Below are 13,139 nucleotides of genomic sequence, written 5' to 3'. Positions count from 1 at the left end.
CAGCATTACAAGCACTGGCACTCAAACCTACAGAAATTCAAGCAACGCAAAACCAGGAAATGTGAAAAACAAACAAACAAGAACATGATTTGCCTAAAATAAATACAGCACATAAATTTGCAATGACTACAGGCACTTAAGCTACAACAGCTTTCAAGTCGTTTGAGAACAAAGAAAAAGAGCTCTGAAATATATCAAGACGATCAGAATATTCATTATATGCACATTGTATTCTGCAGATGGACGAGCGTCTTCTATTTAAATCATCTGTTCTAAAAGTTCGAAATGTTCGGAAAAGTTTGTTCGGCAAGTTGACATTGATAAGTGTAACCAAGTCGTCACACAAAATATCCCCATGAAGAAGTTTATAAAGAAAGATAATATCAGCTCGCATTCGACGACACCGAAGGGAAGGAAGACTTTTCAGAAAAGGCACACTGCCGTTAGCGTCTTCTAGCACATGACGGAAGCGGTGCTTAAAGATAAAGAGGAACTTATTTTGAACTCTTTCGATACGGTCACTATTGGACTTGCAAGTTCCATTCCAAACAACAGAGCCGTATTCGAGAAGAGGTAGGCAGAGAGCCGAATACAACTTTAAAAAAGGAAGAGGACCTTTAAACTCTCTAGAATACCTGCAAACAGCACCCAGACATCGAAGAGAGCGACGGGTAATTTGTGTAACGTGTGAAGAGAAAGTCAGAGAAGTATCAAATAGTACTCCCAAGTCTCGAATTTCAGTCACCCTCGGCAATGCAGTGCTTGCAATTTTATAAGAGTATTGCAATAATAATAATAATAATAATAATAATAATAATAATAATAATAATAATAATAATAATAATAATCGATCAATCAATCAATCAATCAACCTTTATTTTCGGTGCCCAGGAACAACCCGAAGGTCAGGTGCTGGCACACCATATACAACACATTATTAAAAGAAACGTAAGACAGCACGGCACAACACACAAAATCCCCGATATGACAGAAAAGCAAAAAAAAAAAAAAACAGCGTTGCAAGCTATGGCACTCGACCAGCGAAACTTTCAAGGCACTTGAGAAAAGGAAATATACAGCAAAAGACACAGTGCACACGATGGAGATAGAGTGTACATATAAAACGAGAGTTTTGATTTTTGAAAAGTCACACTGCAATAAAGTATTACCCTAAACGAGCGATGCCTTTGCGATGTCCCATCTTGTCGAGACACACAGCAAACAGAGCAACAGGTTTGACAGAACAATAGCGAAAAAAACAATGGCAGGAGTATAGACATAAATGATCAGACCAACAAATCGCAGAGATAATAAAAATGATGAATGAAACAACCAATTAATTGTTTATTAGTGTGCCAAGGAACGATGTGCTGGAGCGGAAAGAAAGAAAAGTGCATATCTCAGAAAAAAATATAAATAGCATTGTATAGTCTGAACGAGAATGAGACACTGAGATACACACACGCCGACACACGCACATGACCCGAGCGCATATGCAAACAAGGCATTGCAATCAGTGCATAGCAATAAGACACTGCTGACTGCTATGGAGACTACAAGTGTAATACAACAAGGCATGATTAAAAATCTGAACACTAAAACATGTAAACCGGAAAAAGATATTAGCTAAAGATCACGCCGCCACAATGAAGGCATAAAACTTAGATACACAAGGGAATATCGAAACAATTAGCATACATACATTGTTAACCGACCCCGGAAGCATAAAGTGTGTGAATGGACGTTACATATAGGGCAAGCAAACTACTCCTGGTTTGTCAAGCGACACAGTTTCTTACAAAAAGCTGGAAAGGGACGGTGGAATACGTCGAAACTTTCTGCGTGCATATTGTATAGGTGCTGAATGAATGCGTCCCACGGGACTCTTGACACGGGCAGAGACATGAAACGGTCTAGGTACCCTGGTGTTGCCTGTCGGGGTTCTCAAATTTATGGCACCCAGCAACTCTGTACAATCAATGAGGCTGTGGACCAGTTTGTACAAGAATAAAAGGTCAGCCTTGGCCCTCCGACTGTGTAATGGGTCCATTACAAGCAAGCTGGCGTCATCAACACCAGGATCATCTTTAGCCTTCGCAGTAGCGTACTTATGCTTTAGTATTGAGAGAAATTTAGTTTGCACTCTCTCAATGGCCGCCGCGTTGGACCGACACGTTGCATTCCAGACCACGGATGCGTATTCCAATAGAGGGCGACATATTGAGGTATAGAGCTGAAGAAATGTGTCTGGATAGTTAAATTCTCTGGAGACACGACATGTTGCACCTAGTGTTCGCAAAGCACGACGGGTAATCTCATTAGTATGGGCTGTAAATGTGAGCCTAGAGTCAAACAAAACTCCTAAGTCTCTGATTTGGCATACCCGATTCAGATCTTCTTCACTTATGCGATAGGTGAAATTGATATCATCTGTTTTACGGTTATACGACACCACTTTGGTTTTTGCACTGTTGAGTATCAACTTATTCCCGTTGCACCAGTCCGAAAACACGGCGATATCACATTGCAGTTTTGCACAGTCTGAGATGTTGCTAATCACTTTGAATATTTTTATATCGTCTGCGTATAGCAAGAACGATGAGTACTGAATTGCTGTCGAAACATCGTTGACAAACAGTGAAAACAAAAGAGGACCAAGGACAGAGCCCTGAGGCACCCCGCTGGTGGCTGAGTACGTTCCAGAGTGTTGCCCGTTACAGTGAACGTAGCAGTGACTACTGGTAAGGTAATCACGAAGCAGATCTAGCAACGGATCAGGAATGTCAAGGTGGGAAAGTTTTCTACACAACAATGAATGGGAAATCACATCGAACGCCTTGCTAAGGTCACAGTATACCACGTCAAGTTGGCCTCGGTCTTCCACTGCCTTTGACGCATGTTCCATGAAAGAAACTAAGATTGTAGTGGTCGAGTGGCCACGTATAAAACCATGTTGATTTGAAATAATTTCATATCTTACTCTGGATGTAATGAGGGAATGAATTATAGATTCAAAAATTTTAGAAGCACTGCACAGGAGGGAAACCGGTCTATAATTTTTTGCATCTGTTTTTGACCCGGATTTGTGTACAGGTGCAACTTTAGCAATTTCCCAGCGGTTAGGAAACGTTCCAGTACCAATACAGTTGTTAAAGACGAATACAAGCACTGGAGCAAGGATAGGACTGAAAGCCTTGAGTAGAGCCATGGGAATGCCATCTGGGCCACACGCTAGCGAGGGCTTCGCGTCCCGCAGGCTTTTCATCACGCTTTCCTCACTTACAAATGCCGTACTCGGTGCCATACCGCAACAATTGGAGATGGAAGCTGACGGAACGTCGCAGGTATCCCTATACACCGTTTTAAACTGCTGAGCGAACGCGGCAGGGACGTCATCGATGATTACTCCATCGGAGTTAAGAAGATTAATGCATTCAGTGTTATGCTGGGGTGATCTACTTCGGACATATTTCCATAAATCTTTGGGGTTCCTTTTAAGATTGCTTTCTATGGACGTAATGTATGCAGCCCGATCACGATCATACAGTTTTTTACAAAGTGACCGGTATTCTTTAAATTCTAACTTCCATTTTGTCTCCCCATTCTTTTGAGCTTTCCTGTGGGCACGCTCTTTTCCTTTTAGCGCCGACAGGAGTTCACTTGAGAACCAGAAAGGATACTTCGAAGATTTGGGTTTCTTTAGTGGTATATATCTGCGCATACCTTCTTGCAGTACTTTGGTTAATTCGCTGGCCTGAAAATGTGGGTCGTTTGACGCGAGGATTGCCGACCAATCAAAATTCGACAAGTACTGGTAAAAACTAATGTAGTCACCTGCAGCAAAAGTATAGCGGGGGAGTTCGGATACACGTGGCTTGGCCTTTTGCACATCACTATGAATAGGTAGTACTATAGATAAGGGTGGAGGGTAATTGTCCGGGGTAACCAAACCAGTAGGGCTTATGTTGACACTGATGTTTTCGATGTTTGAAAAACAAAGGTCAAGTAAGCTCCCAGCAGAGTTCACAACGTGGTTGCACTGTTCAAGACCAGTAAATGAAATAAAGTCCAGTAAGGCTGAGGCCTTTTGAAGAACGTAGATATTGTAATGAGAAATACTAAGGTCACCCCATTCTATTCCCGGCGAGTTAAAGTCACCGAGAATCATGATACGGTGTCTAGGATGAGAGGAAATTACATTTTATATCGATGTTAAACAAGTTTGAAAAGAAACCGGAGCTATGTTAGGAGCTAAGTAAAATGCATCAAGCAGGACGCGTTCGCCACCGATGCAACACAATTCAACCCAAACAGACTCATCCTCTGTCTCCAGGTCTGCGCGCCTCACGCATCTGAATGAGCTATTGACGGCTATCAAAGCTCCCCCTCCCGTGCGTTTCGCACGGTCACTGCGGAACACGTTGTAATAAGGCGGAAAATAATCTTTAGACGAGATACTGGGTAAGAGCCTGAGCAAAAACAATTGTTTCACCTCCATGGGAAAATTTATTTTGCTTACGTTAAAAGGCCGCACTGAAGTGTTTTTTTTTTTTTCTGATCGTGAAACCCGGGACGTCTGCCCATTTTCTCCACGGGTAAGTGCTAGGCTCTGTTATCTGCCGATCCAGCATAGCTTGCTATTTCGTTGGCGGTGGCCATGGGGAAGGGGTTATCTGGATAGGCGCGGTTGTCTGGCGTCGCTTATCAAAACCAACTTCAGTTCAGCCCACAAATGAGTCATCGCTCTCGAAATGCTAGATTTGGGCCTGGGAGGCTGGGAAGCAACAAAAAAATTCCTGGAAGTGCAGTTGGTCTCCTTTTTGTGGCCGTGCTAGTCGCCAGGTTCCTTTCCAGCTCACACATACGGCTGTGCTCGCAGCTCCCTAAGTTATGCGGTCAGTTGGGATGGTGACGAAGCGCTGACATGTGAGTTCCACAAACTTCTCATGTCTTGTTTGCGTAGCGGGTGTTCAACCGCTTTCGGTTAATGCAAAGGCTTCTAAAATCCCCCCAATGAAACGGTTCGATATTTTCACTGTCGCAAATCGCTCGTTGTTACGTGTTGAACCTTTTCTAGCGCATCAACTCTCTATGCCTCGTGTAACTCCATATCAGAGTCAAATATTTGATATATATATATATATATATATATATATATATATATATATATAAATCTAGAGAAAGATAAACTCACAAAGCGCGCAGAAATAGTATAAGTAAAGAGTCGGATACACAGCAAGAACAATAACAAACAATGTTTACTTACGTAGCGGCAATGGGACTTGCCTTCATCAGAGTAAAGTTACATGATTTTACTAAACAAAGCTGATTTCCCTAAACAAAGCTTATTGAAAGCAACTGCTTCGCGTGTTACCCGCCCGAAGAGACAGCGCATCACCTTGATAATAGCATGCATGGAAGGAGCAGCAGCAGCAAGATCCGCGGGACGCGTGTGCAGATAAGGAACACACTCGGTCGCAATTTCTTCTTTCTTTCTTTTGTCTATTTCATTCTGGCTAACTCAGAGGCAGCCTGTTTGAGGGCGTTGCTTTACGGTGCGCGCGGAGGTGCCGTCACGTGGTATTTTTCATATTTCGCGGGTTTCCTTTATCAGTCAGAATAAATGTGTACGCAATTAGTTCATCGCTGAAAATACCGCAGTTAGATGCCCCTCGTGGTTACCTTCAAGTGCCTCATTGACACTTTAGTGATTAGGAGAGTATTTCTCGAGTTAGATAAGTAATCACAATTAGCTAATTAAGTCTCATTAAAGAAAAAAATACTGTCCGCTTCTTCACAGTACTGCAAACATTATGCACCTGGTTTCTTTCGAGTTACGCCTTTACTCTTTTTTTAAATCTTGGTGCATGATAGCTGGGACACCCTGTATATATATATATATATATATATATATATATATATATATATATATATATATATATATAGCGTATGAGTAAAGTACGACGGGGCAGGTAAAAATTTACAGTAAAAAAGAAGACTAAAGGGTAACGAACGAACATGTATTACATGTTCGTTCGTTACCCTTGAGTCTTCTCTTTTACTATATGTATATATATATATATATAGGACAGAAAATAAGGGTTGGCAGTCAAGAAAACCTCGGAAAGCAAAGAGGAGGATGTGGTAGGTCATTGAAACAGATAAAGAATTTGAAAAGAAAGCAAGTGGAAAAAAAATACATTGACATAAATACCCCAAAAAGTGGAGGGGAAAATCGCCCCGCCGGTAGCGTCGTAGTTATCGCACCAGACCGATATTTTGGAGGTCGTGGGTTCGGATCCCAACTGGAGAGCATTTTTTCTCCTCTTTCTTTCTTTCCAAATTGTTTATCTGTTTCAATGACCTACCACATCCTCCCCGTTGCTTTACGAGGTTTTCTTGACTGCCAACCCTTATTTTCTGTCTTATTCCAACGAGCCCCTCATTTCCTATTTCTGATTCGCTATATACACACACATATATATATATATATATATATATATATATATATATATATATATATATATATATATATATATATATATATATATATATATATATATATATATATAAAGAACATTTTGTTGTCTAGGAATTTTTTCGGCTACTGTGTAAGCACTGTAAACGTGCGTAATATTTTTCGTCATCACAAACAATTCGATGTCATCAGAATTGAACAATGACAATAGTTAAATAGAAGTTACCGAATTACCTGTTAAGCTATATCTCAGTGTGTCGAACCGACAAAAATACGGGTTCGGTTACAGTTCTGGTTCAGGCGAAATCATTTCGTTCCGGTTCAGTTCCGGTTCGACAAAATCACGTACCGAACTGGTTTTATATCCCCTGCGAGCTGCCGAGAATGACATTTCGTTTGGTCAGCTTGCACTACGCTCGCGCTTCCAGCAGCAACAGACCATTGCTACATTGGTGCTCATTCATTTTCCCTATTGTTACATAGAGCGTGATAATGTTCAATAATTGTCTGGAAGGGAAAGTGCGCGAGTGGGTATGAAGTTGGTGGTACGTCAAAGAAAAAAAGACCTGAATTGCATTGACTGTGCAATATCAACAACGGAGGGTTGAACCATTTTCACATGAACCGGTAACCGTTATTGCCTTTTTCGGTTCAGTTCCGGTTCGGGTTCAGCGTGTTAAAAAAATAACTGTTCAGGTTTGGGTTCAGTTCCGGCAAAAAAAAACGGTTCAGTTCCGGTTTTCGGTTCAGTTCCGGTTCGACACCCTGCTATATATATACATATATAAAGGAAAGTCCCGTACTCATTGTCGGATTCCTAAACTCAGCCGAGACTGATGGTCACAGACTTGAATTTTTGGTGCGCGTGTAACATGGTGAACAAGTTAACTGAGGCTGTCTTTCTGGAAGGTACGCACCCTCAGGGCGGAAGAAAGGCAATTGTTTTCTCACGGATCTGTGATTATATGACGTGTAGTTCACATGTCCAACAGGTCTTGGCTCTTTTGTGGAAACCATACTAACATTTGAATAGTGGTCTTGGGATTTAAAAAGTTAGTATGTCTACCAAGACCTCAAAAGCATTTTTATAGCCTGCTTACCGCCTTCTTCATAGATGGCGTAGCGATACAGTCATACTTAGGGACCTTGATAAACGTGTTTGTCGTACAGGGCGGAGACACGTATAGGCCGCCATTTTGGGTCACCCGCTCGCTGCCGCAGCACGTCATTGTATCAAAACCGCGTTAAAATTGTCGCCGCAACGTGGTTAACTGGCGAAGTTTGAACCATCGTATCTGTTTCGCGTTGCTGAATCTTGGGAAAAGCGATAAGAACAACGCGTTGAGCGCGTTGACCCAATAGCGGCGGTGCGGGACTGTTCAAAGGGTGTTTCCACCCTGTACGGTGGCGCTGGCATCGCGGCACCCTAGTCATACTGACCGGACTTGTCCTTGACTTATTGTTACTCTTGAAAGTGAGCCTGTCATGAAATACTGAGTACGGCGCCACAGGAGGGTCACGTAGATGGCTGGGTCGTTTGTGCCAGTTGGCCGCTGCCGTGTCACATAAGCCCAACGCGATCGTCGGCTGGGCAACGTCGGCCGGCATAGTGCGCGTCGTGCGCACTAGTGCTTCTATATTTCCTGTTCGTTCGTGAATTCTATTGTTTGGCCCAACATTCCGGCGAGTTTTGCCTGAAAATCATTGAATTGAAGGCCGTACTGCCTCGAACGCACGTCGGGGGTCATTTTAATCACGGAAGCTCTGGACAGAAACTCAGCGACCGTTTTCTCGAGTTGCGGGGAGCCCAGCGAAGATGCCCTGCTTGACGCCCCGCATTAAAGATGCAGCTGCTGCTCTTCTGCCACTTCTGCCTCACTTTGTCACAACGGCGCTTTAATTCTTCAGCGCACACTACAGCCCACACTAGAGTGCATACTACGACCCGAATCAGTACCTGCTGCTTTGCGTTTGCTTCGACCGTGTCGAAATGAAGCAAGCGAATAAGCGCCGGCCTCATAACGCGAGGGACCCAGGTTCTATTTGGCTCACGGGAAGCGTTTTTGAAGCACGAAGCCCCTTAGGGGCACGGGTTGTTGGCGTCTAATGTCGTCGTTGTAACCGTCCTCTCCTGTAGTCACGGCACTAAAACGCCGGGACACTCGAGAACGTCACGCGCGCTACAAAACAGCGTGGCAGTCGTTTACGCCTTGCGTTTGAACACTTTGTAAAGCGTACTAAAAATAGCTTAGCTCAGCTAACCTTGCATATGCGAAATGCTTGGCTTAGTCTGCTTAGTTAGACGCAGAGCTCTTCGATGTAGGCAGTTGCGAAACTCCGCATCAAAAAACGGCCCGCGCCTGGACCCCCCCTACTTTGGATCGTGCGTACCGTGGCGCCACTGCGGCCGCCGCATGCACTATCCAAAAAACAAAATAATCATTCAAACTGACAATTTAAGGTTAAATTTTGTTTTAAAGTGCATAATTCTTTATTTTTGTGCTTTCTTAACGTAATCATTGCTATCTTCACTCCGGTTTTTAGGTGATGATTGTTTCTGCGTCCGCGCATCTGCCTCGGGCACTCCGGTACAACATAGGTCCGAACTGAAGTACCAAATTCGGAGTTATCCTTTGGCTTACAGCTCATTGTATGTCAAAAATAATACAGTAGCCGATCAAGCGGCTCTAAATAATCAGTTTCAGGTGGCATAAAGCCGTCGAAGCGACTTATTTATTTTTTTGTGGCCAGAAGACCAAAGAGGACGCGCAGCAGACGACAGTGCGTAAGCGACGGTTGACCCCATGGTCGCATTTCTGTTTACTACTTTTGCTCCGTATGTATATAAAACACTTGCATAGTTCAACACATTGGGCACCTTTGGCATAACAAGTTTACGTAAGCACTCGAATACCATTTTTCGCCCAGGTCGTCGAGCGGCGAAGCAAGTTGTATAGTTTATTTTGTCGCCAAAAGATGGCGCCACTGTAAAACAAGATCCAAAACCGTGGACCAATCTCGGGGCCACTTTTTGATACATGGGGCCTATGGGGAGTTTCGCAACTCCTATATCCAGTAACTCTGGTTAGACGTGCATAGCCTCATATTTTAGGCCTAATTTCGGCTGGAATGTCTTCCACATAAGTCTGTTCTCTATCCCGCAGCGTTTTCCTTATCCTTAAAAGTATTTTTTTATTGCATCTAAATTTTCTCTTAAGCTGTTTCATTAAGCTCCAGAATGTCTGCCCTGAGTAACAACCGGAAGTGCTCCTGGCTCTATATCAGTTTTTGTATGACAAAGGTACCTCCCTGCCGAAAATTTCAGTGTCCTTACCATATGCCATCGAACGCCCATGATTTGTACGCTTAATTTTTTTTTCGCATGAGTTAGATCACAATACAGCATCGGCCAACATCATTGCAATCATTCACCTGTTTCAGTATCTCATGACCAACGTTGAAAGGCCGCTTTTTATGGTGGTTTAACATGCTCTTTTGATTTATTTGTGTATATTTTTAGCCCCGCATCTAAGCGTTCCAAATATCATTGCCGAAGCAATTCGCGTAAGGTCAGGACGAACTGAATCCACAAGGCAGCGTGATCAGCCAATATCGAATGGGTGAATTATGCCTCATTATATGGTTACCTCGACTTTTACTAATAGACTTTTCTAAACGCTCTTTCCAGGCAGGTTTTTAACATTTTCTGGGATATAATTTTTCCCCGTCCGGCATCGTTCCTTATAGTTAAGGTTCAGTATCAGATAATAGAAGCGGAAGGGGCCCCTCTTGGAACTTATTTCAGCAGGTTAAATTGTCCGGTACAACATTCATGCGGTTATGGACTTAGCAGTCCGTAGGTTACTTCCTGCATCTACTTAGACGTGTTTATTCTTGCGCACCCACGCCATAGCAGCTGCATTGATCCATCCGGAGTCCGCAGCCATTCCTTCCCACGTTCGAGAAACAATAATACATCGCTACCTTCGCCGGAGCATTGGCTGGACTTCGTACTAATGCGACGTACAACTGCCCGTCATCATTTCTGCCTCTTGCTTCGGCGCCCGACATAAATCTTCCGCTCGATTCAGGCGTTGATGTACAAGTGAGCCCAACGCACTGGAAGGTGAAAAACATAATTGTGAGTTGTTCCTGTCAAAGCGTGTGAAGTGCTAGCTGCTAGTTTCGTCGGTGATCCCGTGGTTTCGTTGTCTTTTTTGTTGTTCACCAGCCACGTGACACCGGAAACTTTTCGGAAACCATCATTTAGGTGCATAAGGTTCTGAAAAGCAGGAAATCAGACAGTTGCGGTTTGTTAGGCTGCAGTATTAGAAGGTTGTCTTCCAAAGCTATTGTGCCAAGGTAACTAAAAATCTTTTGTGGGTAAAGCGATAATAGAGAGTTATAGCAGATCGGAAAAACGGTTCCGGTACGGCACGTGGTACCCGTTACCGGACCGTACCGGGAAGGCTCGTTTTAAGAGTTATAGCAGACCGTAACTACCGGATATGCTACTGTGACTGGTAGCGACTTGGGTTGTACGTCGTGTGGCAATTCCTCGTGAGTATGTGGCGTTTCCCGTACTGAAATATTAGTTTTCAGTTCTCAAAAGAGCCAAAATCAGAAAAAAATGTCCAACGCCCTTCGGGGACTCGAACTAGCGACTGCGTGAACATGAAGTAGGCATTTTCCCTCTACGCCATCTCAACAGATGGCGCCAGCAGATCAAGCTGGGCTCTCAGTACATAGGGCTGGCCAGAGAGTTTCTCTAGTGAGAAACTCTATGGGACTCGCTACTTCTAGTTTTTCGTTGTATTTGAGAGCCCCTCACAGTGATACCACCTGTTCCTCACTAGCCGATTTGTAGACGGGCCCCATGTTGCTGTGAATACTAGTTATGTAACCGGATCGCCTTTATTTAACCTAAAAGAAGCTATCGTACGTGCGTCACTCGACGACACAAGCCATGGCAGTTGGGTCGGGACCGTGATTCGCTTGCTGCTTGAGCTGTCAGAATCGCGCGGATTTCACTTGTTGCAACCTCATTTTTCGTAAACGATCTCATAATTACATTCCGTTCGACTAGGCGTCAGCCAAGCGTACGTCTACCAAACTCGTCCAAAGCGGCCATCCGCGTTGGAACGACGGACGCGTTACGTCTCGCTACCATCCGGCCAAGTCACTCCGGTTTACGGTAGGGTTCTGCGCATGCGCTGTGGTGTCCAGACGGTAGACGTTACCGTACCGGAACGGTTTTTCCGATCTGCTATAACTCTCTAGTGCTTTGCAAATGTTATATCATCACCCAAGGCGTTTGTATAATAACTTAAGAAAACTTTGGAAAGGCGTGTACATTATTCTTGTCTGCATTTTTTTCCGACTAACACACCTACTGCTTTCCTTTCAGACACAACCCACAAATAGCCCTCCTCACCTGATATCAAACTGTGGGGTCATTCCGGCGCTATGTCACATCGAGGAAACAAAGGCCGGCCCGTCCAGATCGTGAAACTGGAAGGTGGAAAGCATTTCAGCCTGGACACCTCTGGACTAAAGAAAATACTCCTTGCCGAGCACGTGAAGGACCTCCCTGTTGTGGTGGTGTCGGTGGCTGGCAAATTCCGCGAGGGAAAGTCTTTCTTGCTGAACTTTTTCCTTCGGTACTTTATGAACGGTACACAACCGAACTGGATGGACGACGCCAACGCCAAACTTGAAGGCTTTTCATGGCGTGGTGGCTCGGAGCGAGAGACAACGGGCATTTTTGTGTGGAGCGAGGTCTTTGTGGTGAGCGAATTCATTTCTGCAAGTCCGACGGGCATGGTATGATGGGTGACGTTTTGCAGGTGCCCACGACTGGAGGCAAGAAGGTAGCCGTGATTTTTCTGGACACCCAGGGAATATTCGACGGAAAATCTACGACGAAGTATAGTACGAAGGTATTTGCCTTGAGCATGATGGCAAGCTCGCTGCAGATCTACAATATCTCGAAACAGATAGGCGAAGACCACCTGCAGCACCTCCACCTGTTCACTCAATACGGAAAGCTGGCACTAAGGGTGAGTGGATTCTTTTCTGATCATGTGCACGTAAAAACAATAGCGCGTATCTACTAAAGTGGTTTTTGCAAGTTTGCGCAAGTTTTGCTAGTGGCTGAAGGGAACCATGCCTAAAGTGTAGCTTTTTTTCATTCCGCTGAACCCGGTTTGTGAGTACACCGCAGTTAATATTTAAACGCTATTGCATAAATGCAAAAATTAAGTGTTTGCATTAAAAAGATGGAAATTGTTAAGAAAAGAACAGTCGAAGTTGAGGCTTGCTGATGAATCATACATTTACAAGTACCTCAGAGTACGAAGTTGAAGCTTGCTGATGAATCATACATTTACAAGTACCTCATTTACAAGTACCGCAGGAGGAGACGAACCAAAGAACAGGTACTTGGTTGGGGTAATAAACTCCTATCTTTACAAACGTTCAATCCATCAAACAAATCCTAACTGTCTTTATTCTCCGCTAATGGCACGCCACACAGTCTGTACCTGCACAGAATCTGTGCACAGAGGGACCTGCACAGAATCTGTGCAGGTCCTTCCTTCACATGACGGTGACTGAATGAAATGAAATTAAAAAAAAAACCTGGGTAGGTTAGATCCCAGGT

At 43.9% G+C, this 13,139-nt stretch overlaps 1 protein-coding gene across 1 annotated transcript in view; it reads left to right on the top strand.

The window, feature by feature from the left end:
• The first annotated feature begins 4,774 nt into the window (after nt 1-4,774).
• Nucleotides 4,775-13,139, top strand: part of LOC144142765 (atlastin-2-like) — a 64,693-nt gene continuing 56,328 nt past the window's right edge. Inside the window, exons 1-3 of the mRNA XM_077674470.1 lie at nt 4,775-4,926; nt 11,886-12,265; nt 12,325-12,537. Of these exons, the coding sequence (XP_077530596.1) occupies nt 11,945-12,265; nt 12,325-12,537 (534 nt within the window). The 5' untranslated portion in view covers nt 4,775-4,926; nt 11,886-11,944. The remainder of the gene's footprint in view (nt 4,927-11,885; nt 12,266-12,324; nt 12,538-13,139) is intronic.

This window comes from Haemaphysalis longicornis, unplaced genomic scaffold (assembly GCF_048455015.1).
Source record: "Haemaphysalis longicornis isolate Haplotype H1 unplaced genomic scaffold, Haemaphysalis longicornis Haplotype H1 scaffold_6, whole genome shotgun sequence".
Classification (NCBI taxonomy): Eukaryota; Metazoa; Arthropoda; class Arachnida; order Ixodida; family Ixodidae; genus Haemaphysalis; species Haemaphysalis longicornis.
Note: the sequence above shows the minus strand (reverse complement) of the source record. Positions and strands in the feature narration are given on the sequence as shown.